At 41.0% G+C, this 19525-nt stretch overlaps 1 protein-coding gene across 6 annotated transcripts in view; it reads right to left on the bottom strand.

Annotated features, from left to right (window-relative positions):
• LOC306992602 (NACHT, LRR and PYD domains-containing protein 3-like) overlaps nucleotides 1–19525 on the bottom strand; it is a 74194-nt gene that overhangs the window by 16647 nt on the left and 38022 nt on the right. For all 6 annotated transcript variants that reach the window (XR_013796314.1, XM_079601709.1, XM_079601712.1 and 3 more), the window contains exons 7-8: nucleotides 9162–9332; nucleotides 1780–1950 (exon numbers count right to left, since the gene is read on the bottom strand). Coding sequence is in view for 5 of the 6 variants with exons in the window: in XM_079601709.1 (XP_079457835.1) it covers nucleotides 1780–1950; nucleotides 9162–9332 (342 nt within the window). In the remaining variant the exon portion in view is untranslated. The remainder of the gene's footprint in view (nucleotides 1–1779; nucleotides 1951–9161; nucleotides 9333–19525) is intronic.

Raw genomic sequence — 19525 nt, 5'->3', positions numbered from 1 at the left:
GAGCGGAGGAGATGACACTGCTGTGGCAGTGTGAGAGGGATCCTGCGGGCACGGTGGATATGGTGAGCTTGTAGGTTTAGAGGTTTAAATGGCAGCCTTGCCGGATTATGCGCATCTGAAGTTTAGGTCTAAATGACCGAGCAAAGATAGCAGTTCGTGTTTAGGACAGTTTAAAATGTCTGGGAAGGTGGATGAGACCAGAAATATCCTTTGATTTCTCCTTGTGCAGTGCGGCCTGGAAATTAACTGTATCCAAGTTAAAGCCCAGAATTCAATGGATGTGGTTAGACTCATGGTTTATCCTGGGCGATTGAAAACCGAAGCTCAGCAGAAACCTTGCGGTTTAACTGGTGGAAAGAGTTTCATGCAAGCTGTTGAGGAGAATGTGACCGGATGAGCTGTATTTCACGTCTGTTTGGTGTCATTTTATATGTTCTCAGTAAACGTGCGATGATTGAGCTCAGCATACGTCTTCGTGTGGTAGCCTACTTTTTTTTTTTTTAAGAATCTCAAAGTGCTACACAGTAAAACGACAGGAACTTAAAACGAATAAAAACAATTACCACATAAAAGCCTTTCTGAATAAAAAAAAGAAAGGCTTTTAAGGATGATCATCCAACAGCGAAGTACAGTCTGATTTATATGATCGTTTGTTCCTTTATCTGTTGCTGGTTCATTTATTTGGTGACGTTCAAAAGAGACTCGCTTGCCTGCTGCGGCGGCTTAATGCTGGAGGAAAGTCCCGTTCCTTCGCATGAAGAGGGCGGTATTGCCCGAGACGCAAGCGTGGTGCTCGGCGGGCTTTATTGTCCATTTCTCTATAGCAGGAATTATTGAATGGTCCGGTTTGAAAAAATGCGCTGAAGGAAGATCCCGGATGTTTCGCCCGTGGTGGCGAGGATCCGTTTGTTTGGCCTGACGCCCGCGAGATAATGCCGGAGGATTCTGGCAAAGATTCCTGAAGGGCGAAAAGATTCTTCATCGGACGGGAGAGCTCGTTTCGGACAACGTTAGGCTATATGGGACGCGGCCAAAATGCTGAAAAACTGCCGAGGAACGTTGGTGAGTCAAATGAGTATGTATATAGGTCTCCACTCATGCTGATTGGATAGAAATGTTGATTACTGATTGTTGACAGCTGGTTGGAATGATGTGATAATTGGATCAATTATTTGAACGTGCTCCTCCCGAACTTTGTTTATAAAACATCATTAAGTAAACGTGGGGGAAAAGAGTTGTTATTGTAGTCAGAGTTAAAAAGACTAAAATAAAATATAATGAAATACTGACTAAATTTAAAGGATATATTTTAAAAAGAATGTAAAAATGAACACTAATACCAGATCATGAGATTAGACATTTGTGTACACCTGTGATTTCTGTGCTGAGATTTAGTGTTTACAGAACATTTAAAAGCTAATTTTAGTCCTAAAACTCTTACTGAGGACAAAGACATGTGTGACTATCAGTGTGACTATTGTTGTTATCCAATAGCAATAACCACCCTTAATGCTATAAAAAAACATTCCTAAAACAATACACCCACATTATATTTTACAGTAGCGCCCCCCGGAAACAGGTGGATATAGTTAGATTGTGCAATAACTATGACAGAATGAATGGTGGTATGTGTGTGTCTCTCCAATAAGAGATTTTTTTTATTTATTGATTGATATTGATTTACTGATGCACTAACTGTTTGGCACTTTTAAACAAATTCTGTTGTACAGGTTACAATGACAATAAAGGACTACTACTACTACTACTAGACAATCTTACCGCAGATTCTCCAGTTTACAGTGAGGATCCTCCAGTACAGCAGAGAGCAGTTGAACTGAATCTCCTAGTTTATTCATAGACAGATTCAGTTCTCTCAGGTGTGAGGGGTTTGATCTCAGAGCTGAAGTCAGAGCAGCACAACCTTCATCTGTGACTCCACAACCACACAACCTGTAGAGAACAACGACACACTCTTCACTCTCTCAGTTCAGATCAACACGTACAAGTCACAATTCTACACAGACTATGAACTATGTCTAAATTTCAATTGGAGATTGAAGTCATAAAATATAATAAAGAAATACAAAAAGCTTTCAACACCTGTGCTCCATAATCCAACAGTTCCAAAAGACCTAAAAAAACAACTACACCTCTTCACTCTGTAGACGGCTGTTATTAGCGCGTGCACCAGCGGGTGGCTCACGTGAGTCATTACTGGCAACAGAACCAGGAACTATTGTATAATCAAGCAGTGCTTAAAGGAACACTTCACCCATTTGCATAGACTTTGTATCTTTAGAAACCCAGTCACATTTTCGAATGGTCATGGTTTATTCCCTTATTTTCCCCTGAGATGGGAGAAATAAGGATTTAAGTGTTCCACTTCCTGCTTTTTATGACGCAAAAATCGTCATTTTGCGTCAGAAAAAGCAGGAAGTCCAATTTCTTTGAATACGGGTAAGACTACAAACACTAGCTCATCATTTATCCAGTAGAATGCGCTGTTCCGCATGTTTTCAACCCGCCCATAGAGGGAGGGATCTCACTCACAGAATGTACAGTGTCAGCCATTTTTTATTTGGAAGCTAAGCTAACAGTTTCTTATTCTGTGGAGAAAGCTGAGTAGTAGGGGTTACCATCCTCTTTTTCCCGGACATGTCCGGCCATCGAGATCGTCCAAAATGTCCGGGATTTGGCTTTTGCTTTCTGTAGTCGCATTCATTGTTTACATGCACACCTTTTGTTTCAATCTAACTGAATTCATTCCGATTGGTGAATCTGAATGTAGTGTTTACATGAACGCTAAACAAGTGATCGGTTGATGTGCGTTTTAACATTGCTAAGAAAATTCCAGCTCCTCCGTGAGAGATACGAGACGAAACAGGTGCGTCTCACAGGTGCCGCTTATCAGTAGGCTAATCACGCCACCGGCCTCACGTCGTTCTCCCGCGGCCGTCAGCCTCGTTCCTGCTCGTCACAGTAAACATAATGAATGGCGACTGTAGAACGCAAAAGCCGAATCCTGGACATTTTGGGCGACATCAAAATACCGGGCAGACTCACTAGTAGCATAGCCTTGTTGTTTTTTTTATTTTTATTTTTTATTTTTTTTATTGAATATAAAATTATACATACAACAAAGGCAATTGTATTCATTCAAGAACGAATTAAAGGCTCAACACAGTTAAATCAAAAAGTGACTTAAAAAGACAGAAAATAAATAAATACAAATTTGAAATCATATCTTACATGAACTTAGGGTAAAAAAATAAAAAAAATAAAAAATAAAGTGCATAGCCTTGTTGTTTACTGCGATCTCTTACCGGTAGGCGTGGCCTCCTAGGGCAGCGAAGCAAGTGCATTCTGGGAGTTGTTGTCTTTCATCCCCATAAGCCAAAAATACATTTTCTGGCTTTTCTCAGTCTAGAAGGCTCCAAATTCTAAAATAATTTCACATTTCTTCTACATAAATGACCCATTTTAAATACACATTCATCTTTCCAGAGTTATTATGCCAAAATACGGATTTATTACGTTTTAAATTAAACCATTGTAATCCTGAAAGTATTCCCCCTTTTTTCAAAATGTAACTATAATCTGATAACTAAATTTTTTGACGTAACTGTAACGGATTACAGTTACTGGATTTTTGTATCCTGATTAATAAAAAAAATAAAAAAACACATAAATAAAACCAATAAATAACTACATAAATATCTAATAACATTATTAATATTAATACATTATCATTCACATCATTATTAAATACAACTTTCTAAGACAACTAAACTCATATCCTTCTAATAAGCCAGGAAAAATCCTCCATTTTCTCTAGTACATTAGAAATTGTTGCACCAATTAGATTAAAAAAGGTTAGAGAGAAAACTAAAGCACCATGGTACAACAGTGCTACGCATGTTATCAAGAGAGAAACTCGTAACTTGGAGCGCAAATGGAAACAAACAAATTTAGAGGTCTTTAGAATCGCGTGGAAAGACAGTATGTCACGTTATAAAAAGGCTCTAAAAGCAGCCAGGGCTGAGCATCTCCGCAAACTAATAGAAAATAACCAAAACAATCCAAGGTTTTTATTTAACACTGTGGCTAGATTAACAAATAAACAGACATCACCTGACCAAAATATTCCGTTACATTTTAATAGTAATGATTTCATGAATTTCTTCACTGAGAAAATAGAAAGCATCAGAAACACAATTGTAAATGTACAATCTTTGACAGCGTCTTATGATTCAGCCTCAATTATCGCCCCTCAAGAACAACTACAGCGCTTTACAACTATAGGACAGGAAGAGCTAAATAAACTTATCACTGCATCTAAACCAACAACATGTTTATTAGATCCAATACCCACTAAACTACTGAAAGAAGTGTTACCTGTAGTGGAAGAGCCTCTTCTCAATATTATTAACTCGTCTCTATCTTTAGGACATGTTCCAAAAACGTTCAAGCTGGCAGTTATAAAACCTCTTATTAAGAAACCACAATTAGAACCAAATAACCTAGCAAATTACAGACCCATTTCAAATCTTCCATTTATGTCTAAAATACTAGAAAAAGTTGTGTCCGCTCAATTGTGCTCTTTCTTGCAAGAAAACGATATCTATGAAAAATTTCAGTCAGGATTCAGGCCACATCAGCACAGAAACTGCGCTGGTTAAAATTACAAATGATTTACTTTTAGCTTCTGACCAAGGCTGTATCTCAATACTAGTTTTACTCGATCTTAGTGCTGCGTTCGACACTATAGATCACACAATACTCTTAGATCGACTTCAAAATTACACTGGTGTTCAGGGACAGGCATTAAGCTGGTTTAGATCGTACCTATCAGACCGTTACCATTTTGTCCATTTAAATGGGGAAAAATCAAAGACAACGTCAGTAAATTATGGAGTGCCGCAGGGATCTGTATTAGGCCCCCTGCTATTCTCAATTTATATGCTGCCACTTGGTAATATTATAAGAAAACATGGAATAAGTTTCCACTGTTATGCTGATGACACTCAATTATATATTTCATCAAGACCAGATGATAACACTAAATTATCTAAAATGACAGAGTGTGTTAAAGATATAAAATATTGGATGACGTGTAATTTTCTTCTATTAAATTCAAATAAAACGGAGGTATTACTGATTGGTCCAAAAAACTGTCCACAAAACCTCTTACAATACAACCTTAATCTAGATGGACGTCCTGTTACTTTATCCTCTACAGTAAAAGACCTGGGTGTTATACTAGACCGCAACTTGTCTTTTGAAAATCATATTTCAAATGTCACAAGAACAGGCTTTTTCCACCTTAGAAACATTGCTAAGCTACGTAACATGCTATCAGTTTCTGATGCAGAAAAGTTAGTTCATGCATTCATGACCTCGAGACTAGATTACTGTAATGCTTTATTAGCTGGTTGTCCTGCATCCTCCGTAAACAAGCTACAGTTAGTCCAAAATGCAGCTGCTAGAGTTCTTACTAGGTCAAGAAAATATGATCATATAACACCAATTTTATCATCTCTACACTGGTTACCTATTAAAGGTAGGGTAGGTAGGATTTATATAAAAACTTTTTACCAAATTTGATTAAACTTTCTATATATATCAATGCATAATTAAAATGTAAGTACTCTGATAAAAAGAGTATAAAAATCGAGTGACTCTAGACCGTTTAATCTTCATTAAACACAGCTCATTATTTCCATTCGGGACGAATCACAGGATTGGCTTGCGCGACTGTCACTCGACGTCGCCATGACTACCGCCGTTATTACTGGCTCTGCCCACGTGCGCGCAGTCGCGCACCCGTTTTTAGGTGGGAGTGAATGGAATTAATGAGCTGTGTTTAATGAAGATTAAACGGTCTATAGTCACTCGATTTTTATACTCTTTTTATCAGAGTACTTACATTTTAATTATGCATTGGTATATAAAGACAGTTTAAACAAATTTGAATAAAAGTTTTTTTTAGACAATTCTGACCTACCCTACCTTTAAGTTCCGTATCAATTACAAAGTATTGTTACTGACCTATAAAGCCCTAAATGGTTTAGCTCCTGTGTATTTAAGAGATCTTCTATCGCCATATAATCCATCGCGCTCTTTAAGATCGCTAAATTCGAGGCTTCTGGTCGTACCTAGGATATCTAAGTCCACTAAAGGAGGGAGGGCGTTTTCACATCTAGCTCCTAAACTCTGGAATAGCCTTCCTGATATTGTCCGAGGTTCAGACTCGCTCTCCCAGTTTAAAACTAGATTAAAGACGCATCTCTTTAGCCAAGCATTCACATAATGCATCTCATACCTTTTATACTACAGTTAAATCAGATCAAATGCATTCATATTATGAACGGCAGCTATGCTAATTATTTCCCATCTGCCTTTTTTTGTTGTTATCTCGGGACACCTGTCCCTATAACTCAAATAGAGTTCGTCAGCTCCAGTTATGTATCCAGCCTCTCATGGAGACTTCAGATGCCCCAAAGCTTGTGATGAGACGACTCGACGCCTGTGAAGAGACGACCCAACGCCGGCGATATGTTATGCCCTAAATTTTATGATTAACTAACTGTATTTTTGTATGTATATTTTTGAAATGCATTTTCTGTAAAGCTGCTTTGAAACAATATGTATTGTGAAAAGCGCTATACAAATAAACTTGAATTGAATTGAATTAATAAGCCCTGTTTTTTCAAAAACACAAATATTGCTCTTTACCCTACATGCCCTGAATTCATTTGTAATATTTCCTTCATTTCAAATAAAAAAATTTTCTTTACTTAACCAGTCTTTCAGCCTCATCCTTTCCTCCTTATACCTATGACAATTAATAATTACATGTTCTACTGTTTCATTAATATTACAGACCTCACACATCCCAGTTTCATGTTTCCCTAATATTTTAAGTGTACTATTTAATCCAGTATGCCCAAATCTCATTCTCGAAATAATGTCCTCTTCCTTTTTATTCCTATTATTTTCTCTCATGCCTCCTACCCTCTTTTGGATACTGTAGTACATTCTCGCTTTTGTTTCCATATTCCACTTCTCTTGCCACTTCTTTCTCATTTCTGCTTTGATTATGTTTTTAACTTCCGCCTTACTATATCTTACTACTATATCTATCTCTGTTTTTTTGGTTGCATTTTTTGCACATTTGTCTGCCAATTCATTTCCGTCTACTCCTACATGGGCTGAAATATGAATTTTACTACTACTCCTACTCTATTAATTCTGAAAACAGTTTGGGCTATTTCCAACATAATATCCTGTCTTGCTTCTGATTGCATGTTCTTAATACTGGTTAACGCACTGCTTGAATCTGACCCTATTAACACTTTCATTGGCTTACTATTTTCTACCCACTCAAGGGCTAAGAGAATGGCCAACATTTCTCCTGTAAACACTGACAATTCATAATTTACTCTCTTATTTAACATAACATTCTCCTGGGGCCTGTTTCAATAAGGAGGTTCAACCAACTCTGAGTTAAAACTTGAACTCTGAGTTGACTTAACCTGAGATGGGAAACTCTGAGTTTTCGGTTTCAGAACAGCTTAAATTAGTTAGTTCAATCAACTCTAAGTTGACTGACTCTGAGTTAAGCGCGTGCACCACAACTATAAAAAGCCATTATCAATGGAGCACAAATATTATGAGTAACCATGGCAACCATGCCAAACTAAAAGAGGAATTACTGTTATACAGTGTTGGGTGTAATTAATTACCAAGTAATCTAAATATTGTTATTTAATTAAAGGGATTACTCTTAATTATTCTGTAATTTAAAATAAAATCTGATGTAATTACATTAAATAGGCTACTGCATAGACTATAGAACAATTCTGTATAAAACAATAGTGGATTTAACATACATTTTTAAAAGGTATATTTTTAATGTAACCTTCTCCCTCTACACACTTTGGTCAATTCAAGAATAATTCATGCAATTATATATTATTAATTTGAAAGCATTAAAAGTTTCTTGTCTCTCCTTGTATTGTTCAAGTGGTTGAGGTTGATATGGGATTTAGTAATTAGTAAAAAGACAAATACTTTCTAAAGATAGTAATTATTACATTAATCTAATTACACTGTTGAATGTCATTTGTAGTTAGTAATTAATAACTATTTTAGAGTAACTGTTATAATATCAGAGGTGACACTGGAAGAACAGTATGTTATTCAACCTAATTTTAATTTTCATGTCGGCTAGGTGCAATCCTGCAGGCATTAAAAGAATGTGGCAGCAGCTGAAAATTAAATATAAAAACAATTCAATCAGGTAAGGCTTGAGCATATCATGGGTGTAGGCTACCTGACTTTACAAACATTTGACATATTAAATAACTAAATAGCATCCAGTGTCTTGCAGTGCAGCAGCGTTTTTGGCTGAGGGAATTCCTTCATCAGAGCCAGTAACACCCGGAGATCCATGTGTTATTTTTTATATAGGGTATTTTTGATATTTCCATTTATTTTACTTTGGGTTGGGTTTTTCGTTGGTCCCAACAGATTCTGACGGTAATATTTGTCTTTTGGAGCCTCCTGTCCCAACAGAACCCCAGGCAGTTGTAAGTAGCCTACTCAATACACCAGAAATTATGACAAATCGTGTTATAAAGTGAACTCAACCAAATGCTCATCTTCACAGGATGATGGGGATGAAGAAACAGTTTCTGCTGCCACAGAGAGGCCTACAGAGGTAATGTTAATCTTATGCGTCTACAGATCAGACAATCTACACATTCACATTTTTATGTGGAGTAGCCTATATAATCTAAGTTTATATCTAATTATAAACAGACATTCTTATCTCTCAGGGTTGAGAACCACTGAATTATTATACAGGAACATCATTGGGGAAAACACTGTTGAATAACATGGTGGAACAGGAATGTCATTGTAGTCAGAGTGAAACAGACTAAAATTATTGAATATAATGAAATATTTACCAAATTTACGCTGAACACTGAACACTGGTACCAGATCATGAGATAAGTAATGTGTACACCTGTGATTCTGTGATGAGATGTTGTGTTTACAGAACATTATACAAGCTAATTTTAGTCCTAAAATGTACATCAAATGATTAATTTTACTGAGGACAAAGACATGTGTGAGTATCAGAGAGGCAATCTTACTGCAGATTCTCCAGTTTACAGAGAGGATCCTCCAGTACAGCAGAGAGCAGATGAACTGAATCTCCTAGTTTATTCCAAGTCAGATCCAATGTTCTCAGGTGTGAGGGGTTTGATCTCAGAGCTGAACTCAGAGCAGCAAAACCTTCATCTGTGACTCCACAATCACTCAACCTGTAGAGAATAACGACACACTCTTCACTCTCTCAGTTCAGATCAACACGTACAAGCCACAATTCTACACAGACTATAAAATATGTCTAAATTTCCATTGGAGATTTATCACAGTCATAAAAAAAAAAAAAAGAAAATGAAAAAGCTTTCAACACCTGCGCTCCAAAAAACACGGTTTATATTGGCAGTTTAATAATAGGAGAAACACAGAGGAAAAATAATCTTCTTTTGTTGTTTGTTAATTATTGATCCTGATGTTGTGAAGGCTCAAACAAAACCAACCTTTTTAATGATTTCAGACAGCAAGACAGCAACGTAATGACATCATATTAAAAAAGAACATCACACACCTGACGAAAACATTTCTGGACCTTTATACGGAAACAAGCAACCAAAATGACATAAAAGTTACAATAGATAAATTAAATGTACTGTTTGTTACATGATTCCCAATTATTTCCATTATTTCACTATTTCTATATTTGTACTTTACATTTTCATTTAAATTTTGTAATTAGCAATTCATTTAATTTGACCTGTAAAGCAGATTTGTTAAATGACAGCATTGATTAAAGTTTATTATGGGGCAAGAACATTGTTCTAATGGCACAGCATTTTATATATATATATATTGCAGTTAACTGCATCTCCTGCGTTGCAAACAAACCACTCCGATAATATCTGCACATTAATGTACGCCTCAGACTAACATCATGTAAGACTCCAATACAATTACTGGGTAATTATTCCCTCACAAATAATGCTCTCAGTGAGTAAACTGTGTCTATTATGATAGACTACACAATATTGTAATATTATTTTCAAATGAGTTTTTAAATTATGATTATTATTATTTTAAGTAATTATTGTACGTGGTCCATTAGGCTACTCTTGTAAGAAGGTAGCAGTGGCTGGAACAGACTTTAAGTATCACCTGCGCTTGAAAAGATGCAATCTAATCCTGTTTACATGAAATAAGCTGCTCCCAATCAGGTTTGAGCTCACGGACCTGTTGCTATGACAGCAACTCCAGGATGAGCTTTGAAGAACCTAACAATCCTGGATCATGTAAAATCGTCAACAGTAAATTCCAGATAACAGTAATCCACGTATGAAGAACGGGCCCCTGATCTCCAGTGCATTGTTATATTGAGTTTGTTGTGTTTTGTAGACTGTAAATGATTTTTGTCGTTTTCACAGTATTATTACTGTACTCTCAACAGTTCTCTACTGTAGATTCTGCATCCAGTGTACTGTAGATTAGTTTTCACAGTATTATTACTGTATTCTCAACAGTTCTCTATTGTAGAATCTGCATCCAGTATGTTACTGTAGATTAGTTTTCACACAGTATTATTACTGTTGAAGAATAACACATTTTAAGAATCCATTTCATTTTAGGTATAAATGATGATTATTGAGTTTCCAGCAGTAGATTCATGCAAGACCTGTAAATGAGTCAGATCACCTTTTCAGACTCTCACCTTTTGTTCTGCAAATGGCTTTAGAAGCCCCTAGCTCGGACGTTGAAGCATTATTCTGATGAGATTAGCAATACAATAGAGTGTTATGCTGATTGGCTCTGTTTCTCTTGAGCAATCTAGATAATCTGCCAAACTGGTTTTTGCTTGATAGAATCAACTCCTCCCTACTTTCGTATGATTTGTTTGAATGTCTCCACCCCCAGAAGTCACTCCTCCTAAAATGCCTATAAAGATAACAGGTATATACTGTTTAGATCAGACTGTTTGGACGAACCTGCCGCTACGCTCAATAAAGAATAACTTCTGCTTGAACGTGATTCCAATGTCTCCTGGTCTTTGCTTAGAAGGAAAACATTTTCCTACACTGTATTCTCAACAGTTCTCTACTGTATAAGCCATGTGTAGTGATGATGTGCCTCCAGCAGTGCTCGAAGTGGGCCGGTACGCACCAGCACTTCTATATTTTAAGCTGTAGTGTACCCTCACTTTTTCTTGTGTGCCGGCACTTCTCACGTGTTGCTGGTACCAGCTGGTACACTAGGCCCTTTTTCTACTCAGCCACATGATTTACAAAACCTGCTTCTATGATTCAAAATTATACATAATATTGAACTATTCATTCAGTCATGGTGACTATAGAAGTGTGCACTGATAGATCAGTGGTCAATATGTTTTGTGTTTTTTTTATTACCGGAAAAAGTTAAATAGTGGGGGAGGTGTGAAAATAAGCGTATACATGGTGACATCACTATATGACAAACATTGCCCCAATAAATATTATTTAGCTCGCACTGACATTTTCTTGAGGTGCCATTTTAATATTTGCTTAACTCTCCCCCCGCCATTGACAGAAACTTCCGTCATTTGTGATAAAACGCTTCCAAGCCATTGACGGAAACTTACAGCTTTCTGTTTTTTCACTGTTATAAAGTAGGGGGCGCTATTACAGATGTTCTATAAGACTACTGAATCTCCTGATCAAAACAGAGGCGAAGAAGAAGCAGAAACATGCGATATATGTGACTCTGTGCTGGCAAAATGAGTCAGAATCCGTACAGGCTATTACGAGCTACAGGCAAAACAAGTGAAAATGGTTGAATTTGAGGTTTTCACAAAAATGTGTTCATTGAGCCCTCATCTAGTGATCCCAAGGGTCAAAATAGCAATTAAACATTTAAAAGTATCTTTATTTGTACGTTTTCTGAGAGGAGTACATTTCCTTTGTCCATGAAAAAATGCAGTTTTCTCTGCTTGCTTCTCGACGACTGTGCTTTCCCTCAGCACAAGTTTGGTATTGTTTTAAAGCGTAGCATTCCAACTTTGTGAATATTCAAAGCGAATTCTCGATGGCATGAGTCTGAACCAATGAAATGTGATTTTCAAACTCATACTGATGATTTAAACAAAATTATTTTACTCACATTGACTGACACATCCGAAGCGTGCCTCAAAGACAGTGCGTGATCCCGATATACACTTATACCTACACAGAATTACAGTATTTCAAAATATCTGTCTTGGCGAGTATTCAAGCAAACATTATCTGCTCTGTCTTAAGTGTACATTTGTTTAACTGTTGGGGGAAAAAATCTGATGTGTAACATTACATTAGATCCGTGCAGTACAGTAGGTCTGAATATATAGACTGTCTTTTTCATTAATGTTAATCAAACAATTGTGGTACCATGGGGAAAAAAAGTTGAATATATATTGTTCCTATAAATATTTGGTTTTGACTTGGAATGTGCCAAATTTTGTGTTATTACCAGAGATTTTAAGGTATGATTGGTAGAGGATTTTGTTTTGGAACCTTCAGAAAACTTTAACTAGATTGACAAAATTGACTTTGACTATTAAATTCAAACAGGTGTAGCTCAGTCATGAAAATTTGCTCATTGCGACTTATTTTGGAAGAACGGGTCACATATGTAAGCAGATGCATATGTAAAATCAAAACTGCCTAATGTTATTTAATGAAATGTGGATGCAGGACGAGGTATAGGACTGTGAAGCTTTGAGGGTGTTGTTGGACTTGATCTACTCCATCTGTGTGTAACGAATGGGCCAGAATCATGATTCTATTTCTCTAGAATAGAATAGAGCCCTGCGGAAATATTCTATTTCAGAATAGAGCCCTGCAGAATAGAGCCCTCCACAGAACAAATGTGCTTTACTCGAGTAGTGGTCACCCATCTTAACTGAAAAACACCTATTCGTTAAAAATGATTTTAGCCATTTTAGTACCGTACCTCTTATACCAACACTATTTTCCAGACGATCAATAAGAACAGTGTGATCAATAGTGTAAAAGGCTGCTGTTAAATCAAAAAGCACAAGGACTGCAAAATCGCCAGAATCACAGGTACTTAAAATATCATTATAGACTCTAATCAGTGCAGTTTCTGTAGAATGACATTTTCTAAAACCAGAGTGAAATTTTTCCAACATTGAATTCTCGACTAAAAAACGCTGTAACTGTGAGAAAACAATTTTCTCAATTTTTTTTTAGATAAAGGGCAGGTTAGAAATAGGCCTAAAGTTTCTCAATACGGTTGAGTCTAAGTTCAGTTTTTTTAACATTGGATGAACTACTGCCTGCTTTAAACAATCAGGCATGATGCCAGATTCTAGGCTGCGATTTATTATAACCAGGAGATATGGAGCTACGTCTGTAATGATTTGTTTAAATAAAAACGGAGGAATAATTTCCAGTGGAGAGCCAGAAGGCTTGAGCTGCTTTGCTATTCAGACTCAGTAATTGTGATAAACTCACTAAGAAGCACATTGACATTCGAACACTTATTAGAAAAATTTAAAATAGTTGTACACGGCGTGTTCGTTATAATCTGTCTGAGGTTCATTCTTTTATTTTCAAAGAATAATTAAAAACTCATCGCATGAAGGGGTCGAAACCCCAGAAAGACCGACTGATGGATTTAAAGTAGCATTAATTATATTAAAAAGAGTCTTGGGTCTAGAGTAGTTCTTATTGATAATATTGGACAAATGTCGATTTTTCGCTTTTTTTACTTCCTTCTGATATCTGCGACGAGAATCATTTAAAATCTCAAAAGAAACCTGAAGCCTGTCCTTTTTCCATTTTCGTTCCGCTCTTCTGCAACATCGTCTAAGGCAACGAATGGAATCATCAATCCATGGTTCAGAATAAGGTTTAGGTCGCCTGGCCTTTAAAGGGGCCACAGAGTTAAAAATATCAGAACAGGTGGAGTTAAACCCGGAGAGAAGCACCTCAGCGCTAGTTTCACAAGCAAATTCAGCAAAGGAAGGCATCACTTCATGAAAGATGGTTAAAAAAGATGATTTTGTAGATTAATATAGCGAGATGAGCTGACACGCGATACAGTTGTGGGTGTGTCTCTACAGGGCTTGGTACAGTAAACATGACAGTTTTATGATCAGAAAACGTACTCGGTTACTAACGTAACCTCGGTTCTCTCTAGAGAGAGGAACGAGTACTGCGTTGTCGTAGCAACGCATTGGGGAAAATCCTTTTCCACGAGAATACTGAAGCAAAAAATTATCCTTAATTTTGTCTCTGTAAAACGCTTTGCCACAGCATACAGACCTAGGCGAGACAGCTCGCGCGCCTATTGGCTGCTGTGCGGCAAAAGCTTAGGCCAATCGAGCGAGCCCTTGAGTGACGTCACACCCAATGAGGGCGCTTCGCGCCCTCCCGCGTCACGTCCCGCCGAAACGGGCGTTGCTTAGGGCTATATATTTTGCTCACAGGCTTATGAACTCTGATTTTTAACAGCGAAACAACCAGAGCGCATACACGGCAGGAAACGCAGTACTCGTTCCTCTCTCTAGAGAGAACCGAGGTTACGTTAGTAACCGAGTATGTTCTCTTACGAGAGATACTCTCGTACTGCGTTGTCGTAGCAACGCATTGGGGAACACCCTGTAAGACGCCGTGTGTGCAGTGAAACGACACCATAGACCCAGAGCACTGAGCTGGGGTTCATATAGTACATAATCACCTGTAGGACTCACAGAGAATCCTGAAAGAGGTGGGCTCTAACCACCATCTCTCACAAAAATGACTGCCTTAGCAGATCAGTATAGAATTGACTGCGCTTAGCAGATCAGTACAGAATATACTGCGCATAGCAGATCAGTACAGAATTAACTGCGCCTAGCAGTTTCAGCATAATAATGCCATAATTGACGACTGAAATGTCAGTCTAACAAATACGGTTATTTAAACCGATAATATCTTGGCCTGTAAGGCGGGTACCTCGAGGTTATAAAACCTGATAAATGTAGACGGTGAGGCCCAGCCTGCCGCCATACAAATATCCTGTAAGGCAATCCCACTCGACCAAGCCCACGAAGAAGCCATACTTCTCATGGAGTGCGCCCTAACACCCAAAGGGCACTGAATGCTTTTGGATGCGCAAGCTAGAGCTATATCGTCCACTATCCATCTGGATAGGCTCTGTTTCGAAGTGGCCAGTCCATTGAGACGCCCACTAAACGAAACGAAAAGCTGCTCTGTCTGTCTGAAAGCAGACGAGCGCGACACGTAAGCTCTCAGTGCCCTCACTGGGCAGATGAAATTTTCGTCCATATTATCCCCGATGACCGGAAGGGCAGACAGGGAAATAACCTGCGCCCTAAACGGTGTGTTTAGGGATTTTGGAACGTAACCATGCTTAGGTTTGAGCACGACTCTGGAGTCATTAAGCCCAAATTCCTTGCACGACGCGCTCACTGAGAGCGCGTGTAAGTCCCCAACGCGCTTCACTGAAGCGAGAGCCAGGAGAAACACCGTCTTGAGCGACAAGTGTTTCATATCAATCTCCTGAAGAGGCTCGAAAGGAGGACCCTTCATGGCGTCCAGCACCGTGGAAAGGTCCCAAATGGGAACTGTGGGAGGTCTGGGTGGATTAAGTCTCCTAGCTCCTTTAAGGAACCGAATGACTAAATCGTTCCTTCCTATGGACTGGCCGTGTGCGGTTTCAGAAAAAGCCGCTATAGCCGCCACATATACCTTGAGTGTGGAAGGGGATCTCCCGCTATCCAACATCTCTTGTAAGAAGGACAAAACCTCTGTCACTCCGCAGTCTGGGGGTGACACGCCGCGAGACGTGCACCAGCCAGAAAAAACAGACCATTTAGACGCATAGAGCCGTCGTGTAGACGGAGCTCTAGCTTGTGTGATCGTGTTTAACACTCCCTGAGGGAGGTCAGCGGATACCCGTTGATGGCCCACACATGAAGGGACCATAGCTCCGGGTGAGGATGCCAAATAGGATGCTTGAGAGAGGAGATCTCTCCTCAGAGGCACTGGCCACGGGGCGGTGCTGGCTAACAGCATCACAGCTGGGAACCAGGGTTGATTCGACCAGAGCGGCGCTACTAGCAGCACTGAGCATCCTTCCTCCCTGATCCTCTCCACCACCTGGGTCAGGAGGGAGACAGGGGGAAAAGCATATAGGGGGCGGCGTGGCCACTGATGAGCCAGCGCGTCCTTGCTTTTCGAGAAAAATTCTAGACAGTGAGCGTTCTCTGGGGACGCAAAGAGGTCCACTTCCGCTCTGCCGAATTTCTTCCACAACAGTTGTACTGTGTGTGGGTGTAATGACCATTCTCCTGCCGGAACGCGGTTCCTGGACAGTACGTCAAGTCCAACATTCAGGTGCCCCGGCACGTGCGCCGCCCTTAGTGAAAAGAGGTTGCAGCGCGCCCATATCAGAAGGCGTTTGGTCAGCCTGTATAACGACAGGGACCTGAGGCCGCCCTGGCGATTTATGTATGACACCACTGACATGTTGTCTGAACGTATCAGTACATGGCAGCCCATAATCAGGGGACGAAAGCGAGTGAGCGCTTTGCACACCGCTCACCTCTCGAGGCAGTTTATGTGGAAGAGCTTCTCTCGCTCTGACCAAAGGCCAAACAGCGGTCTGCCCTCGAGCAGCGCTCCCCATCCTGCGTTGGATGCGTCCGTAGACACCACCCTCAGACTCGAGGAAGTCCCTAGGCTTACACCTGACAGGTACCAGTCTTTTGACCTCCATGGTTTCAAAGCTGCAACGCAAGCTTGATTGACCTTGAGGCGAAGCCGACCGGTGGCCCATGCTTTGCATGGCACCCTCCCTTTGAGCCATATCTGCAGCGGGCGCATGTGCAGCAGACCCAGCTGCAGTACCGCAGATGCTGAGGCCATCAGACCTTGCATTTTCTGAAATCTCTTTAGAGGGAGAACAGCGCCGCAGCGAAATGAGCTGACTGTGCGCTGGATGCGCAGCGCGCGCTGTTGTGACAGCTGCGCTGTCATCGACAGCGAGTTCAATTCCAGTCCCAGAAAATAAATATTCTGACTGGGGGACAGCGAACTCTTTTCCCAGTTTACTGTGAGACCGTGACTCTCGAGGTGACTCAGCAGCAGGGCTCTGTGCGCCACTATCTCTGAATGAGATTGGGCTAGAATGAGCCAATCGTCCAAATAGTTCAGCACTCGAACACCCTGCAGTTTGAGGGGAGCGAGTGCTGCGTCCATGCACTTCGTAAATGTACGGGGTGCTAGAGACAAGCCGAACGGCAGGACTTTGTACTGGTATGCCTGGCCCTCGAAGGCGAATCTCAAAAATCGCCTGTGACGTGACGCAATCTGTATTTGAAAGTACGCGTCCTTTAGATCTACTGACACGAACCAGTCTCCTTGGCGAACGTGCGAGAGGATTTTTCTGGTCGTTAGCATTCTGAACTGGCGTTTCACAAGCGCTCTGTTCAGCTGCCTCAGATCTAGTATGGGTCTGAGACCCCCGTCTTTCTTGGGTACCAGGAAGTATCTGCTGTAAAGCCCCCCTTCGCTCTGAGCCTGAGATAAAGGTTCGATAGCCCTTTTTCTCAGAAGTTTCTGAATTTCGGCTCGAAGTAGATGTGCTACATTCGAATCTACCGAAGTCTCGACGCGCGCCGCGTGGCGGCGAGGGCGTCTGCGAAACTGTAGCGAATAGCCTTCTTTTATGATGTTTATCACCCATTTTGAAACCCCGGGAAGCTTTTCCCATGCATCTGCACGTGTAGCTAGGGGCTGAGTGAAAAGCGCGCTCTGATCGACTCGCGATACAGCGGCTTTCGTGAGCTGCGACATTTGCAATTCTAGAGAAACAGATGACCTCGTCCTCGTAGAATACGGGGAAGTCCAAGCTCTCGCGACCTCCTCGTGAAGCTCAGGAAGGAAGGGGGCGGGCTTTGAGACAGGCGTCGACTTCTCCCCGGGCAGAAAATAGCCATCCAGCCGTTTTTTTGCGGGCTGCTCGGGCGAAACCCACTCAAGGCCAAGGCTCGCCGTGGCTTGAGTGAGAACGCGCACGAGCTCCGCCTCGATGCTCGCTCTCTTTCCTTTTGGCGTGGGGGCAGGGGGCACGAAATCCGCAGAGCTCGCCCAATCCTCGCTGCCGGAAGCCAAAACCGAGCACGAGTCCTCGTCCCTCAGCATGGCGTCGATGTCGATGTCATCGATGTCGTCGACGGAAGCGGCGGCAATCTGCGGTCGCTGTCCGTCGGGTATCGACGCTGAGGAAGCCGGAGACACAGTTCGCGGGCGCGCCGGCGAACTTTGGTGGCTTGTCAGAGGTTCTGGGTTCCGCTGTGCACGGTGCTTTTTACGGCGCGGCACAACAGCGGAGAACACGGGCTCCTGGAACGACGCCAGGCGAGTCCGCAGAGTCGCCAGAGGCAGTAGTTCACAGTGATGGCAGCCGCCATCCGCAAGAACGATAGCCGCGTGTTCCTCGCCCAGGCAGGAAGCGCAAATCACGTGCGCGGTCCCCGTCGCTGAGCGTGGTCCGTTTGCACGAACCGCAAAGAGGCATCTTGAGAAAGACGCCGCTTCAGATACAACAGAGAAAATAAGTGTGAGTCGCGCCGGCGACCTCACACACACTCAATAAGTGAAAGGATATATAGGCGCCGGAACGCGCAGCTGGAAGGCGACGAGGGCGGCGGTGCCAGCAGCTTGTCGTGACTTCTCCCGCTGAGGTGCTCTCTCGACGGCGCAGCTTCTTCACTCGGATCAGCGATGAGTTGTCCTCGCTGAAGGATAAAAAATCAGAGTTCATAAGCCTGTGAGCGAAATATATAGCCCTAAGCCACGCCCGTTTCGGCGGTTGGGTGTGACGTCACTCAAGGGCTCGCTCGATTGGCTTAAGCTTTTGCCGCACAGCAGCCAATAGGCGCGCGAGCTGTCTCGCCTAGGTCTGTATGCTGTGGCAAAGCGTTTTACATAGATACAAAATTAAGGATAATTTTTTGCTTCAGTATTCTCGTGGAAAAGGATTTTCCCCAATGTGTTGCTACGACAACGCAGTACGAGAGTATCTCTCGTAAGAGAACCCGTTTTCACAGACTTCCAGATGAGTAATACAGACTCCATGCTGGAGAACTAAGTCAAGAGTATGGCCACCTTTGTGTGTGGAAACATCAATCCCAATAGTAAAATCAAAGGCATTCAGTAGATGCACTAACTCTTTGGCTAGGTGATCATTCATGCAGCATACATGTACATGAAAATCACCCAAGACAAGAATCCTATCATATTTTGGGGTTACATCACCAAGAAACTCTGCAAAGTCTGTTATAAAGTTTGTATTTTGCTTTGGTGGTCGGTAAATTACAGCAATCAGAAGCGGCTCACCAAGTTCTAGGCGAAACACCTTAAGTTCAAAACTACTGTAG

The sequence above is a fragment of the Phoxinus phoxinus genome, assembly GCF_949152265.1.
Source record: "Phoxinus phoxinus genome assembly, chromosome: 24".
Taxonomy (NCBI): Eukaryota; Metazoa; Chordata; class Actinopteri; order Cypriniformes; family Leuciscidae; genus Phoxinus; species Phoxinus phoxinus.
The sequence above is the reverse complement of the archived record's forward strand: the minus strand, read 5'-3'. Positions and strand labels throughout refer to the sequence as shown.